The sequence below is a fragment of the Lithobates pipiens genome, unplaced genomic scaffold (genome assembly GCF_037356315.1).
Source record: "Lithobates pipiens isolate NorthernLeopardFrog02 unplaced genomic scaffold, aLitPip1_a1.2 Scaffold_1, whole genome shotgun sequence".
NCBI classification, from domain to species: domain Eukaryota; kingdom Metazoa; phylum Chordata; class Amphibia; order Anura; family Ranidae; genus Lithobates; species Lithobates pipiens.
Genome location: NW_027507685.1, coordinates 95165571 through 95182912, shown reverse-complemented (window position 1 = coordinate 95182912; position 17342 = coordinate 95165571). Strand labels below are relative to the sequence as shown.

Below are 17342 nucleotides of genomic sequence, written 5' to 3'. Positions count from 1 at the left end.
CACAATGCAATACCCAGTTTTTTTTTCTACAATTTAACCTGTCTACAATTTAAAAGATGATGTTACACCAAGTAAAGTGATAACAAACATGTCACGTTTAAAATTGCGCATGCCCATGGAATGGCAATAACCTACGGTGCATTCAATTATCCCTGGGTGACAGGTTAAAAGCCTTTACAGGTTACCAGTTTGGAGTTACACAGGAGGTCTAGTGCTAGAATTATTGCTCTTGCTCTGAGATTTGCGGTGATACCTCGCCTGTATGGTGGTGCGATCACCATTTACGTATACACGTGGGACCTACGTGTGCGTTCCTCTTGGCGTGTAGGGACGGGGCACTTTTATTTATTTTTATTTTATTTATTTATTTAAATGTTTTATTAATACTGTCATTTACATTTTTTTTAAATCATCTTTATTGCTATCACAAGGGATGAACAACATTACATAGTTACATAGTTAGTAAGGCTGAATAAAGACACCAGTCCATCCAGTGACTGTCTACAATTGTCCCTATCTTATACATTGTGTCTCATTAAGATGCTCATCTATTATTATTATTTATTTAGGATACCCATATAGCGCTGTTAATTTACGCAGCGCTCCACACATACATCGCACACTCACATCGGTCCCTACCCTTAAGGAGCCACAATCCAAGGTCCCCAACTTACATTCATATATTAGGGCCAATTTATTTTGGACAGAAGCCAACTAACCTACCAGCATGTCTTTGGAGTGTGAGAGGAAACCGGAGTACCCGGAGGAAACCTACGCAGGTACAGGGCGAACATGCAAACTCCAGGCAGGTAGTGTCGTGGTTGGGATTCAAATCAGCGACCCTTTTTACAGATATGCAAGATTGCTACCCACTACTACTGATTTCAGTGTGAAACACGTCAGTATTTTGTTCTGTATCACTTTTGCTGTGCATCGTGTTATGTAATTTTTATTCTACAATAAAAGGCACAAGAAAATAGATTATTTTCGGAGTGCGGCTGTCCAGAGTTTTTTCATTTTCTCTCACCAGTGCTACCCACTACATCACTGTGCCGATTCCCTGTGATAGCATTGGTGACAGGTCCTCCTTTTGGAGAGATCTGGGGTCTGTTAGGCATCCAAAGCATCTGATCAAACCGAGATCGGTTTGATCAGATGCTTTTACAAGCTGGTAACTGCTTGTTCACAACAAACCGGAAGTGACTAAGGCTGGGTTCACATATTTGCAAATTGGATGCTGTTTTCACCAAATCCAATTTGCATGAAATGCGAGTGTGATCGGCTCTCAATGGAACCAGGATAACACATGTCTAGGGTGGCTGCAGTGCAGTCCTGTGTGGTGTTGGGTCTGGTTGAGGTGTGAATTCAGGCAAAAATTCTGACCTGAATCGCGCATGAACCGGTGAACAGAAATGCACCGGACCCCAGGCTGGAAATCGCAGCCGCAGATATGTGAACCTGGCCTAAATCCTTGTTACTTACTGTTTCTGATGTCATATAGAGGGAAGAACAACGTCAGTTCCTGTCTCACTGTTCAGGGCACCGGATGCAGACAGTCAGATTGGTCCCGGACTCCCCAATGGGATGGGAGAGCCTGGAAAGGGCAGAGGCAGTGGGACCCCCTTCTGCCACAAATAGAAGTGACGAAGCAGCTGTATAGCCATTCATATCACTTCTACAAAAAAAAGAGAATCACAGTCTGAAAATTTTGATACTGGGATGACGCCTGTAGCTACAGTGGTTAAAAAAATTGTAACCAAAAATGTGTGGTGGGGGGGGGGGGGAATAGCAATAAACACCAGAAAGGGGATCTAACCCCTCCATATTCCATCTAGAAATGTAACATATACAGAAGAGATGTGTATGCATTAGAACCAAGTCTGAGTTGCATGAGACAACACTAATTCATGTGTTTCTTCTGTATTTCAGGAGTGACTACCGTACTGACGATGACAACGATTAATACCCACCTGAGGGAAACCCTGCCTAAAATCCCTTATGTGAAAGCTATTGATGTGTACCTTATGGGATGCTTTGTGTTTGTTTTCTTGGCTCTGTTGGAATATGCTTTTGTAAATTATGTGTTCTTTGGCCGGGGCCCTCAGCAGCAGAAGAAATTAAACGAGCGAACAAATAAATCGATTAATGAACGGCAACGCTACGAAGAAAGGAGATTAAGAGAACAGGTAAGTGGTTCTTATTAGAAAATGTCTAAATTGTCTAATCCAGACTCTCGGCTTACGAGAAATGAATCACTTGGTTGTCATGTCTACCCCGAGCATTGGTGGTCAGGCACTGTAGCTGACTTTGTGTTCTTCATCTATAGTAACCCCCATTCCCATAAGGCAAGCAGGCCTACTGGTACTGGGTTGCTCCCAGGTCTTATACACAATGCTTTGGTGACTGACTACCACAGCGGGGCATGCGCGAACTGACCACAGCAAACAGGTACTTCACAGGCAGAGTGGTCCGACAGCAAGCCGAGTTCAGGGCAGGCAAAGTACAAGGAGTAGTCATAGTTAAATCCATGGTCAAAAGGCAGGCAGAGTTCCCGAGAGTAGGCTAAAGTCAAATCCAAGGTTGATAACAAGGAAATCCAAACTAGCTGGCAGGGCGAGGATCAGGCTAAGGCAAAGGGCGAGGATCAGGCAAAGGCAAAGGTAAAGGCACAGGAGCAAGGTAGGCAAACAGGGAGCATCTACAAACTATGGCATATATTTATCCACTTTTTATTTATTTATTTATTTTATACTGGTAATAGCGACGATCAGCGACTTATAACAGGGCTGCGATATTGTGGTCAACGATCGAGCACTAACTGACACTTTACTGGAACCAGTGACACTAATAAAGTTATCAATGCTAAAAATAGGTCACTGTACTAATGACAGGCTGGCTGGGAAGGGGTTAAACATCAGGGACGATCAAAGGGTCAACTGTGTGCATAGCCAGTGATTTTGTGTACTATGTGCTGCTTTTACTGGGGGAAGAGATGGATTCTTGTCCCTGCTTTCAGGAACACTGAATCCATCCCTCTCTCCCGTCAGAACAGCGTTTCCCTTGTTTACATTGGCAGAACCCTATTCTGTGTTGTTTACTAATGATCAGTGGGTGTCGGAGGAAATCCAGTTCCCGGCACCCACAGATCAGCCTCTGCTGTGGAGAAACGCCCCCCTTGCAGGCAAAAGTGCAGGATCATATGTATATATACGTGATCCTGTGCATAGGGTGGTTTAAACAGGTTTGGTCTCCACCTAGAGGCTGTGTCTACATCAATCACTTTGCATGTGGACAGGGAGAGTGGACAGGGAGAGTGGACAGGGAAAATGCAGCTCTGCCAAAACCTGGATGCTGGAATTAGGACAGCAACTGCCATGGAATACAAGATCCTAACACTGGTCTCTGAAAGCGTTAAAGTGTATTTAAAGCTAAAAAAAATCGTTTTTCGTTTTGGATAAAGCAGGGAGTGGTTGAAACTGAAGTGTAATCTATTAACATTTACCATTCCCTGGTTCCTCACAACCACTCCCACCCTCCAGTTCAACTTTAAGACCCCTTTCATGTGTTTTTCTTTTCTTCCTGTGTCCAGTTAGGTATATTTTCCTTTACTGTCTATCCCAGAGACTAAGCAGGAAGAGATAGGAAATCTCTACAAAGTGAGGTAGAATTCCCCTCTTAGATAGTTGTTGCCAGAACTAGTGTACCCATTGTAAGATTTCCCCTTATCTCTTGTTCTAGTGACAACTTTAAAATCTTGATACATAGTACGTCACGTTGGGGTTTCTAAGCCAAAACAGTGGGTTTACTCAACGTCAGATATAGTTTTCAGGGCTTTCCTGCCCGCTTTGATTTAAACGAACAACAAAACTTCACACAAGTATGTCTTCCCACACAGGGGGTTCTCACCATCGCTGCAAAACATAACATTCCGCCTCCTGGCTCTCTTGTGGGAGTTTTACTGCTCCTATCCCTTCAGGGTCCCTCCTGAACCTTAGTACCTTTTTGGGTCTCTTGACCATGAAACACGTCCCAGTGTTTATGCACAGATGCTGAACCTCAGCTCTGCATCTTCCTTACAGCTTCCTAGCTGCTCTTGTCCCCCATGGACTTTCTCTGTACAGCTTCCTTGCTGCTCTTGTCCCCTGTGGACTTTGTCTGTATATCTTCCTTGCTGCTCTTTTCACTCGTGGACTTTCTCTGTACAGCTTCCTAGCTGCTCTTGTCCCCCATGGTCTTTTTCGTAACAGCTTCCTAGCTGCTCTTGTCCCCCATGGTCTTTCTCTGTACAGCTTCCTAGCTGCTCTTGTCGCCCATGAACTTTATCTGTACAGCTTCCTTGCTGCTCCTGTCCCTCGTGAATTTTCTCTGTACAGCTTCCTTGCTGCTCTTGTCACTTGTGAACTTTCTCTGTACAGCTTGCTTGCTGCTCTTGTCCCTTGTGGATTTTCTCTATACAGCTTCCTAGCTGCTCTTGTCCCCCATGGTCTTTCTCTGTACATCGTCCTTGCTGCTCTTGTCCCTCATGGACTCAAAGTGCAGCTTCCTTGCTGCTTCCGTTCATCATGGACTTCCTCTAAGGCTTGGGCCTTGCTCTGTCTTGACCTGGACACCATGGTGCACACCAGCACCTTCTCGGCTCCCATCACACACACTGACTCCCTTGGGAGGCTGGGGCTCTGAGCTCTATCTCTGGCTCTCATATGAAGCCAGCACACACCTGTGCCATTAGTGTGCTTGCTTCTTACAAAATCTGGCGAAAAAACATTTTATGCAGTGGTACGGGGTGACCTGCTATCATAGATACAGTGGAGGAAAAGGTGTAGCCATCCTAAGACAGGAAGTGTTCTACTGCCAGGTCACCAGGTGAAAATAAACAAAAAATAAAAAAAACATATGCAAGGAGGGAAACACCAAAAGCAGAACATATACAATTTAAATGGTATTTATGTATTCTGTAATAGTTAAAAACATTTATTTATTTTTTACTATATTTTTATATCACCTTCCCATATTTCCTATCTGTATTTGACTTTCCAATACTATATGTTATATGCCTACTAGGGATGGCCGAACTGTTTGCCCGGCGGTTGGTTCGAGGTGAATTTTGCGTGTTCGCGATTCGCCCCATCTGCGGACTATTGCCGCCGTTCGCACGGCGGACATATGTGTGTACAGTGTGAAAGAACTTTGACCCATGATGACACATCCATCATGGGGTACAGGACAGCCAATTGAGACATTTCAGCACATGGACAATTGGACATTCCCCCTACCTTATAAATAGACCTGATCTGGCGCCCATTTTACATTCTGTCTTATGTCAGTTTAGGGACAGGACGCTGTGCGGAGCAGGGAGAGACTGTAGTGACACAAATCGCTAGCTATTAGGGCCACAAAAGTCCTTTTAAGGACTGGTATAGGTGTAGTACAGTATATAGGGTTCAGTGCACTGCTGTGCTGGTAATTGCAGCAGCCTGTCTTTTGTCAGTGTAGGGACAAGACGCTGTGTGCAGCAGGGACAGTCAGTTTAATCACTAGCTATTACTATTAGGTCCACAAAGGTCCTTTTAAGGGCTAGTATAGGTGTACTGTATATAGGGTTCTGGTGCACTGCTGTGCTGGTGATTGCTGAGTGCACTGCTGACTGATTCTGCAGCTGTCTTTTGTCAGTGTAGGGACAGGATGCTGTGTGGAGCAGGGACAGTCAGTTTAATCACTAGCTATTACTATTAGGTCCACAAAGGTCCTTTTAAGGACTGGTATAGGTGTACAGTATATAGGGTTGTACACATATAATATACTTTCTTCCAAATATAGAAAGAATATTATACTTGACTGCTGCCCGATTCTGCAGCTGTCTTTTATCAGTGTAGGGACTGAGGGACAGTCTGCAAATCACTAGCTACTAGGTCCACAAAGGTCATTTTAAGGACTGGTATAGGTGTACAATATATAGGGTGCTGGTGCACTGCTGCTGACTGCTGCCCTATTCTGCAGCAGTCTTTTATCAGTGTAGGGACTGAGGGACAGTCTGCAAATCACTAGCTACTAGGTCCACAAAGGTCCTTGTAAGGACTGGTATAGGTGGACAATATATAGGGTGCTGGTGCAGGGCTGTGCTGCAGATTACTGCCCTATTCTGCAGCAGTCCTTTATCAGTGTAGGGACTGAGGGGCAGTCTGCAAATCACTAGCTACTAGGTCCACAAAGGTCCTTTTAAGGACTGGTATTGGTGTACTATTTGGTGTGCAGTATATAGGTGTGTAATACACGTATAAAATACTTGCTCATATATAAAGCATAGTATAGTGCATTTTCACTGTGCAGTATTGCGACTGCTGAGCGGTTCTGCAGCGATACTACAAAGAGTGATAAACGCAATAAAAAAAAGTATTATAACTGGTATGATAGACCAGTGGCCCCCAAAAACGACAGATTGAAGCGGGGTGTTATATACCTTCTTCTACATACATACTGCACTTCTCTAGAGACTTTTGTCACAGGGTGCGTGCGATTACGTCAAAGGACGCACCAGACTTGGTTGAGTAGCTCACTCAGCCTTACTCTTCTGCACCCTCCTCATCCTCTCGATCTGCACTCTCTTCTTCACTCTCTATGTGCACCCCCAAAGACACTACCACCAACACCACCACCACCATATACCTTCCTCTTGAGTCACAGGAATTATTTTACGATCCATATCAAGACATTTCCGATGCGTAGCCACTCTTGGCATTGGATCAGGAAGAGGAGGTAGCAACAACCGCCACTCAGGAGTCTGTTGACAGTACCCAGATCAGCCCAAGGAGGAGGTTGGTCCCCGCTGTTGCTGCCTACTCCGAGATCTCTAATTATATCGGTGGGGAAGGTGACGTCGATGATGACGTGTCTAGTGATGTCACGTGGGTGCCCACAAGAGAGGAAGAGGAGGGGAGTTCAGAGGGAGATATGGACCAGCAGATAGGGAGGAGAAGCAGGAAGAACTTAGATTGCACAGGAGGGACAAAGCTGACTGCGAATGTATCAGGAGCGAGGCATCAACCATGTACGGTCACATCTGGCGCTCCCAGGACGCCGGAACATGGCTCCGCAGTGTGTGCTGACAATAGTGTTGCCATCTGCAATCTTTGCAGTCAATGCATAAGTCGAGGTAAGCCCAACACTCACCTAGGGACGACCGCCTTAAGAAGGCACATGAGCTGCCATCACAGAGCCCAGTGGGAGCAACGGAACACACAAAGCCACACTCCAGGCTCTCACCATCCAGCCTCGTCTTCTACTTCTCCTTCTCCTCTCTCCTCACAATTGTCCTCCACTCCACCTTCCATCACGCCATCCTCGCGTTTTTCTGCAAAAAGGCAGGCTTCAGTGGGCCAAATGTTTGAGCGTAAAAAAAATGATGACACCGGATAACCCTCTTGCCCAACGGTTGACGGCTGGCTTGTCAGAACTGATAGCCCGCCAACTACTGCCATATAAACTGGTGGACTCGGAGGCCTTTTGAAAATTTGTGGCCATTGGAACACCACAATGGAAGGTCCCAGGAAGGAAGTATTTCTCACAGAAGGACATCCCAGAGCTATATGACCATGTTCAGCGGCAAGTGACTGTATCTCTGGCACACAGTGTCGGTGCCAAGATACATCTGACCAAAGACAGGTGGTCTAGCAAACACGGGCAGGGAAGGCATATCACTTCTGACAGCCATCGGGCATGTAACCCGTGGCACCCGTGTAGATTTGGTTTTACCACCACGGATTGCATGCAGGCCTTCCTCTTCTTCTCCTCCTCCTACTCCATCCTCCTCCCTCTCCGCCTCAGCTGACTCCTCCTTTTCCGCTGCTAGCGTCTCTTCTGCTGCGCCGCCCAAGCTCCCCAGAACCTATTCAACATGCCAGGTGAGACATTGCCATGCTGTGCTGCGTCTGTTGTGCCTGGAACCCAAGAGTCACACTGGCCCTGCACTCCTTTCAGCTTTGCGTTCACAGGCAGATCAGTGGCTAACACCACTCAATTTGACAGTTGGTAAAGTGGTGTGTGACAACGGTGCCAATCTGCTTAGCGCATTGAAACAGGGCAAAATTACACATGTGCCATGCATGGCACACGTCTTAAACTTGGTCGTGCATCAATTCGTTGTCAAATACCCTGGGGTCCAGAACATCTTGCGGCAGGCAAGAAAAATCTCGGCCCATTTCAGAAGATCTTACATGGCCATGGCTCGCCTTACTGACATTCAGAGGTGGAACGCAACCTTTTATATGCCTGATAGGCTGCTCCAGCAGAAACGTGCAGTTAACGTCTACCTGTACGAACTCTGCGGCAGAACAGGTTCTGGGGAGCTGTTTTTTTTTTTCACTGCACCAGTGGCTGTCATGCGCAACGCATGCAGACTTTTGCGGCCAGTTGATGAGATCACCAGACTGGTCAGTCGCAGCCATGGCACCCTCAGTGACATGGTACCTTATGCCTTCTTTATGGAGCGTGCATTGCGGCGTGTCATTGATCAAGCTGTGGTGGAGCAGGAGCGGGAAGATGAGGAAGTCGCAATGCTGGATGAATTCCCAGGGGGGCTACTCTATCTGAGACAAGTCAACAACAGGAGTCTGAAGAGGAGTCAGAGGAGGATGGTGCCGGGGCGGATGAGGAGGAGCAAGAAGAGCATGCTTTAAACCTTTCTGGGATCCCTGTTGTTGTGCATGGATGGGGAGAGGAGAACGTGGAGGACGACATTATCCTGGATGATGAGCAGGAGCCAGGCCACCACACCGCTTCCAGTTTAGTGCAAATGGGGGCCTTTATGCTCCAGTGTTTTTTTAATAGGGACCCCCGTATAAAAAGCATAAGGGTCAAGGACCAGTACTGGGTGGCAACGTACTTAGACCCCTGGTACAAACACAAAATGGCAGAAATGTTCCCACCGTCACAGAGGGCTGTCAGAATGGAGCACTTCCTGGCCTTGCTTCGAGAAATACTGCAATCTCCTTTTGCGTGCGCTGGCAGAGGAGGAATTTCCACTCCCAGAGAAAGAGTTGCGGGTACCAATCCAACAGTGCCTGTAAGAAGAGGCCGATTTGAAGATGTGTTGGTGACTTCTGATATGAGGTCATTCTTTCAGCCGACCCATCGACAGGTCTCATCCGGATCCAGCATCAGGGAACGCCTAGACCAACAGGTGTCCGACTAGATCGGGTTAACGGCCGATGTGGACGCTCTGAGGAGTGATGAACCCCTGGACTACTGGGTGGGCAGGCTTGACCTCTGGCCAGAACTGTTGGCTTGCCCCTCGTCCAGTGTCCTCTCCGAAAGGACGTTCAGTGCAGCAGGGGGGATCGTGACCGATAAGCGCACTTGCCTAGCTCACGACAGTGTTGACTACCTCACATTTATAAAAATGAATGAGGCATGGATCTCTGAGGAATTCAACACATGTGACCAGCAGACCATGTATATCTCTATAAACAATTTATTTAATCGAGCACAGAACTTTTTTCTACATTTAGCTCACTTCCTTGTATAAAAAAAGCACACCGTACTATATGCCCGTACCCTCCTGTTTGAAGAGGTTTAGCGATGTCATATTTTTGGGGCCCAGAAGCAAGTTGCTGGTATCAGTGCTGCTGTCAGTGCTCTCTATCTTGGTGCTGGTGTCAGTGCACTCTATCACGGTGCTGGTATCAGTGCTCTATATCATGATGCTGGTGTCAGTGCTCTATATCACGGTGCTGGTGTCAGTGCTCTATATCACGGTGCTGGTGTCAGTGCACTCTATCATGGTGCTGGTGTCAGTGCACTCTATCATGGTTCTGGTGTCAGTGCTCTATATCACGGTGCTGGTGTCAGTGCTCTATATCACGGTGCTGGTGATCATCTCCTGCACCCTCTTCATAGCCTACCCTGACCTTTCCTCTCCTCCATTGCCTTCATGCGCTCCTGAGTCCTGAATTGTCAAAATTTCACAGATAAAAAAAGAATGCTTGTAGTTGTCGATCCCAGATTCACTTCATACATGTGTTATGTCAGTGGCCATGTGGTGGGACTATGTGTGCACAGCTAGTAAGTATTCTGTGGCTGAAAGTATGACCTGTAGGTTTTTAAAGTTCGCCTGCCATTGAAGTCAATGGGGCCCGCCGCAAACTTTGCGGTTTGCGAACTTTTGCTCGCGTTCGCGAAACGTCCTATCGGAAAATCGTCCATCTCTAATCCCTGCGTATTTACACTTGATAGCCTATACCCCACCAGACAATAGTGTCATAATATTTTAAGTGTTATTTGCAGACCTAATGAAAGTGAGCCCCTTGAACCCAGTTGCATTTTTATGCTATAAGAGTCAAATCAACTAAAATATGGACTTTATACATTCTGCTTTTGGTACTTCCATCCTTGCACATCCAGTCCCTATAAACTTGACTTGGGTTCTACTTCAAAAAAAAAAAAAAAAGTTTGGCTATATAAACATGTTTTTTTAACCTAAGACCCCTTTCACACCGAGGGTGTTTTGCAGGCACTATAGCGTTAGAAATAGTGCCTGAAAATAGTGACTGCTGCACCATTGTCTCCAGTGTGAAAGCCCAACGTCAGGAAAAGTCCTACCCCCAGCAGCTTCTTTGGAGCAGTGAAGGAGCAGTGTGTTTACTGCTCCTCCACCGCTGCTCCCCATTGAGGCAGCGCTGCAATACCGCAGGCAAAACACCACTATTGTGGCCTATTGCGGGCGATTTTAACCCTTTCTCGGCCGCTAGCGGGGGGGTAAGAGCTCCCCCCTAGCGGCCGAAATGCGCCACAAATCCGACGGTTACTGCCGACGCTATTGGTTGTGCAGTGTGAAAGCCCTCTTAGAGAAACGTCGTAAAAAAATTAAACAAAGGACTCTCCCCCTGTCATTATTACTGCCAATTACCAGCTGTCATAATGATGACCGTGAATTGCTTCGTATTACACAGCAGGAGCAGTTGATAAAATAAAGCCACTCCTATGTAAAATGACACTCTGCAAGTGTCATTGCATAAATACAATTAAAGTATTGTCTGTGCTTGTGTGATGTGATGTCAGCACCACTCTCTGCACCATTGAAGAGAAATTTTTTTTTTAGGAAGATAGGGAATTTGGTGATAAAAGTAAAAATAAAAGAACCTTCACAAAAAAGACCTCAAAGAAAAGTGTAGGTTCAATTGGACTTTTTAGGCACAAAAGACAGTTGTAGAAACAACCGACATATTCAAGAAAATATTTTTTATTTTAAAAAAAGAGAGAATTAATATTATAAAAACAATCAAAATTTAAAAGAAAACAAAGAATTTTCTCCTTATAAATACATATTAAGTCTCATTTTGATATCCTGTCAAGGTTAATACAGTCTAGACAGAATTCATATCTAAAAACTAACAGTTTGTACATATATAAAACGTAGAGGATATCAAGTATATAACCGAAACTTAAGTATGTGCTGGTGCTCTACATGTTTCGCGTTTTTTGAATAACGCTTCTTCAGGAGCTTTTAGCAATATTATTTCTTCGTGGATATGCCCCAGGAGAGGACAGAACCAGAAAAGAAGCAAGAAGATTGAAAAAAGGGGGAAAAAATGTTTTCCCAAGGGAGTTAAAAATAATACAGATTTAAGTTGGTGAAACCACTTCAATTTGCGTTGAGCCCTAAGGCTTCACATATGAAATTCAGATGAATGTTTGTGATGTGTTGTAGCCAAAGATCACATAGTAGTAAAGATTCTGGTACCCCGTGCACTTTAAATGAAGTTGTCCCTTCCAACGATTTCCTAGTACAAGTAAGTAATTCAAAAGCCCCGTACACACGAGCAGACTTTTCAACATCCAAAGTCCGACGGACTGATTCCGTCAGACTATTCGATCGTGTGTGGGCTGCAACGGACTTTTGACTCGCCAAAGTCCGAAGGACTTTAGAATATGGAACATGCTTCAAATTTTTCCGAAGGAACTCTGCCGGACCCGGTCCCTTCGAAAAATTTGCTCGTGTGTATGCTATTCCGACGGACTAAAACCGACACTAGGGCAGCTATTGGCTACTGGCTATGAACTTCCTTATTCGAATCCAGTCGTACGTCATCATGTTCGAATCCGTCGGAGTTTAGTGTGATTGTGTGTGGCCAAGTCCGCTCAGCCGAAAAGTCCGTCAGAACTCTGTCGGAACTCCGGCAGAACTCCGACGGAACTCCTTCGGAAGTCTGTCGGACATAAGTCCTCTCGTGTGTACGGGGCTAAACGGTTTCCCGCAATCATGGAGAGTAAAAAAGAGGGGGGGAAGGAAACACCCTGTTTACCCCTATAGTGATTATTTTTTGCCTTCTGTGGGACCGCTGATCATGTCATAATGATGACCGTGAATTGCTTCGTATTACACAGCAGGAGCAGTTGATAAAATAAAGCCACTCCTATGTAAAATGACACTCTGCAAGTGTCATTGCATAAATACAATTAAAGTATTGTCTGTGCTTGTGTGATGTGATGTCAGCACCACTCTCTGCACCATAACACATTGAATGCAGGGCACTAAGGTGATGTCAGGAGGCAAGTCCACGACACCCTGCATCATTCTACCCGGAACACTGAGAACCTCTCGTGTTGAAAAGAGAGTACTACAGAGGACACCTCCAGATTAAAGATGGGTCCTGCAGCCTGAGCTGCATTTTTACCCAGGGTGGGGGCCTGATAAACAATAAATTAGCCTGAAATTGGACTTTAAAGTTAGCACCAAGGAAAGAGGTTCAAATTGCCAAGGCAATATATATAGAGCAATGCGGCCATCCCACAGCCTGCTATAATGTTAGCCAGCACGCAAAAGGTAATACCATGTCTCCAGCAAAAGTATAATTTGGTTCAAAAACTGAGTTTTTTGTTGCATTGTTTGCAAATATATAGTATGTGAAAGCCACACTGCTGCACCAAGACCCCTCTGTAAAGTGTGGTCACTATCTCTAGTCTAATGCAGCTTCCATCTTTGGACATGTACAGCAATGAAAAAAATTGAGAGCAACTATTGTTTACTCAAACTTCGCACCCGACACTCAACTTTTTAGGTATGTGGTGCTGTGACTCTGACAGGGGAGATATGCTACATACTACAGTATCTCACAAAAGTGAGTACACCCCTCACATTTTTGTAAATATTTTATTTAGGGCTGGGAAAATTAAAGATTAATTCCTGGATTAATCATTAATTTTTTTAAATCGATCAAAATTATTTTGATCGGTACTCACCTCTCCGACGGCTTCCAGGCCCTCAGGGAGTTCTGTCGGAGATTCGGTGATGTCATAGACATCACCGGACTCCTCCCCCCTTCCCCAAGTACCTCGGTCTGCTAACGAAGGGAAGGGGGAGGAGTCCGGTGATGTCTATGTCCGTGGCGTCACCAGACAGCCTGGACAGTGATGGTAAATATGGATGTGGTTAACTGGGATCACTCAATGAGCTAAGTGTAGGCAAATTTGATAACCTCCATTTTTAACATTGTTGTAAAAAAAAAAAAAGTTTTGCCTACTATAAAGTGACTGACAGTCAATATACTAGATAAGTTTTCTAATTAAAGTTAAACTAACTTTTTACGTTTTTCTTAAAGTTTAATAAAAAAAATACTTATGTCAGTGCTACAGTTTGAATTTAAATGTATGTGTGTGAACTGTGAAGTTAAGTCATGGATTGTGGAAACTAACTAGTATCGGGTGATTGTATATAGTGTATACCACATTTACCACATACCACATTTACCAATGACTAATGCAGAGTTGCAATGCAAGGAGATCAGCTAAAAGAACAGTTGGATCTGTATGTGCGTTATAATTAATCGAAATTAGTCAATTAATCGATTAAAGAAAAAACTGATTATTTAAACACGAAAATTTTAATCAGTAACAGCCCTAATTTTATTCTTTTTGTGTAAGAACACTGAAGAAATTACACTTTGCTACAATGTAAAGTAGTGAGTGTACAGCTTGCTAATGCCCCATACACACAAGCAGAAATTCCGCCAGCAAAAGTCCGATGAGAGCTTTTGGTCTGAAAATGCAAAAGTGTGTATGCTCCATCGGACCTTTGCTGGTGGAATTCCAGCCAGCAAAAGATTGAGAGCATGTTCTCAATTTTTCAAAGTTCTGATCAGAAATTCCAATCATCTATACCAAGCTGACGCGCAAAATTCCTAAACATGCTCGGAAACAATTCGACGCATGCTCGGAAGTATTGAACTTAATTTTCTTGGCTCGTCATAGTGTTGTACGTCACCGCGTTCTTGATGGTCGAAAGTTCAGCGAAATTTTGTGTGACCGTGTGTATGCAAGCCAAGCTTGCGCGGAATTCCATCTGAAAAAACATCCAAGATTTTTCCCACAGAAATTCCACTTGTGTGTACGCAGCATAACAGTGTAAATTTGCTGTCCCCTCAAAATAACTCAACACAGAGCCATTAATGCCTAAACCACTGACAAAAAAAGTGAGTACATCCCTAAGTGAAAATATCCAAATTGGGCCCAAAGTGTCAATATTTTGTGTGGTCACCATTATTTTCCAGCACTGCCTTAACCCTCTTGGGCATGGAGTTCACCAGAGCTTCACAGGTTTCCCCTGGAGTCCTTTTCCACTCCTCCATGACGACATCACAGAGCTCGTGGATGTAAGAGATCTTGCGCTCCTCCACCTTCCGTTTAAGGATGCCTCACAGATGCTCAATAGGATTTAGGTTTGTAGGCATGCTTGGCCAGGGCCGGTGCTACTACTAGGGGGATTAGGCAGTCGCCTAGGGCGCACTGTCACCTACGGCGCAACTCTGGCTGCTGTTTATACACAGCTCTCTGGTGTGGAGATAACACAGTCTTGTGTGTAGAGCTGGGCGTCAGTATAACAGGACAGACCAGCGTGAGGAGGGGGGGAGGAGTGAGGAGACGGTGCAGCTCAGTAACTCGAGAAAGCAGAAGAATTTTGGTGGAGCCGCTCTGCTGTATATGTGTATAGGAGCGATCTGCACTCCCCTCCTAGGCCGCGGACTGTTCGCCCAACTTTGTCCGTCCAACAGTTTCGGCAAACAGTCCGCTCAAACTTAGCATGGACGGACATGGCCACACACGACGGACGAACAGTTTGCTGAAACCGTGCGCGATGACGTGAACGGCACGTACGACGGGACGAAAAATACGACGTCCTATACACTGCATTATAGCTTTCGGCGTGAAAATCCTTTCTGAGCATGCGCGCAACTTTGTTTGACGAACAAGCCTACACACGAGCGGACTGTTCGCTGAAACAAGGTTTCAGCGGACAGTTTTACGGAATTTCCGAAAAACCTTGTCCGTCCAACTGTCCGCTGAAACTGTCCGCTGAAAGCCCACACACGAGCGGACTGTCCGCCCCAACACTGTTCAGCGGACAAAGTTGGACGAACAGTCCGCCCGTGTGTACGCGGCCCTAGGAACAATACATACTTAATGTGATTGTAGCCGTATTAGTGCAATTGTGACAGAGAAAATTCAGTACTGTCCGTGATACTTTTTTTATTTACACTAACATACAATTTTTCAGGACAAGCTTTTGGGGTACAGTGGTGTGAAAAAGTGTTTGCCCCCTTCCTCATTTCCTGTTCCTTTGCATGTTTGTCACACTTAAGTGTTTCGGAACATCAAACCAATTTAAACAATAGTCAAGGACAACACAAGTAAACACAAAATGCAATTTGTAAATGAAGGTGTTTATTATTAAAGGTGAAAAAAAATCCAAACCATCATGGCCCTGTGTGAAAAAGTGATTGCCCCCTAAACCTAATAACTGGTTGGGCCACCCTTAGCAGCAACAACTGCAACCAAGCGTTTGCGATAACGTGCAATGAGGCTTTTACAGCGTCCTGGAGGAATTTTGGCCCACTCATCTTTGCAGAATTGTCCTAATTCAGTTACATTAGAGGGTTTTCGAGCATGAACGGCCTTTTTAAGGTCATACCACAACATCTCAATAGGATTCAGGTCAGGACTTTGGCTAGGCCACTCCAAAGTCTTCATTTTGTTTCTCTTCAGCCATTCGGTGGTGGACTTGCTGGTGTGTTTAGGATCATTGTCCTGCTGCAGAACCCAAGTTCGTTTCAGCTTGAGTACACGAACAGATGGTCGGACATTCTCCTTTAGGATCTCTTGGTAGACAGCAGAATTCATAGTTCCTTTTATCACGGCAAGTCTTCCAGGTCCTGAAGCAGCAAAACAGACCCAGATCATCACACTACCACCACCATATTTTACTGTTGGTATAATGTTCTTTTTATGAAATGCAGTGTTCCTTCTACGCCAGATATACTTGGACACACACCTTCCAAAGAGTTCCACTTTTGTCTCATCGGTCCACAGAATGTTGTCCCAAAAGTCTTGGGGATCATCAAGATGTGTTGTGGAGAAATTGAGACGAGCTTTGATGTTCTTTTTGCTCAGCAGTGGTTTTCTCCTTGGAACTCTGCCATGCAGGCCATTTTTGCCCAGTCTTTTCCTGATGGTGGAGGCATGAACACTGACCTTAACTGAGGCAAGTGAGGCCTGCAGTTCCTTGGACGTTGTTGTGGGGTCTTTTGTGACCTCTTGGATGAGTAGTTGCTGCGCTCTTGGGGTAATTTTGGGCGGCCGGCCACTCCTGGGAAGGTTCACCACTGTTCCATGTCTTCGCCATTTGTGGATAATGGCTCACACTGTGGTTCGCTGGATTCCCAAAGCTTTGGAAATGGCTTTATAACCCTTTCCAGACTGATAGATCTCAATTACTTTCTTTCTCAATTGTTCCTGAATTTCTTTGGGTCTCGGCATGATGTGTAGCTTTTAAGGATCTTCTGGTGGACCTTACTGTGTCAAGCAGCTCCTATTTAAGTGATGCCTTGATTGTGAACAGGTGTGGCAATAATCAGGCCTGGGTGTGGCTAGAGAAATTGAACTCAGGTGTGGACAACCACAGTTATAGTATGTTTTAACAAGGGGGCAATCACTTTTTCACACAGGGCCATGATGGTTTGGATTTTTTTTCACCTTTAATAATAAACACCTTCATTTACAAATTGCATTTTGTGTTTACTTGTGTTGTCCTTGACTATTGTTTAAATTGGTTTGATGTTCCGAAACACTTAAGTGTGACAAACATGCAAAGGAACAGGAAATGAGGAAGGGGGCAAACACTTTTTCACACCACTGTATGTCCCCTTCAAGGTCCAAGCAGTACTGATTTACACATTTTTAAGCAGAATGTAAAAAACAAAATAATAAAAAAAAAACTCTGAGGGAAAGGAGAAAAAAAAAAACACATACAAAGTTTATAATTTGACAAATTTATGATTCCGAGTTCCTCTGTTATA

At 44.9% G+C, this 17342-nt stretch overlaps 1 protein-coding gene across 1 annotated transcript in view; it reads left to right on the top strand.

Annotated features, from left to right (window-relative positions):
- Positions 1-17342, top strand: part of LOC143950714 (gamma-aminobutyric acid receptor subunit beta-4-like) — a 408464-nt gene that overhangs the window by 371083 nt on the left and 20039 nt on the right. The window contains exon 8 of the mRNA XM_077465189.1: positions 1930-2186. Within this exon, the coding sequence (XP_077321315.1) occupies positions 1930-2186 (257 nt within the window). The remainder of the gene's footprint in view (positions 1-1929; positions 2187-17342) is intronic.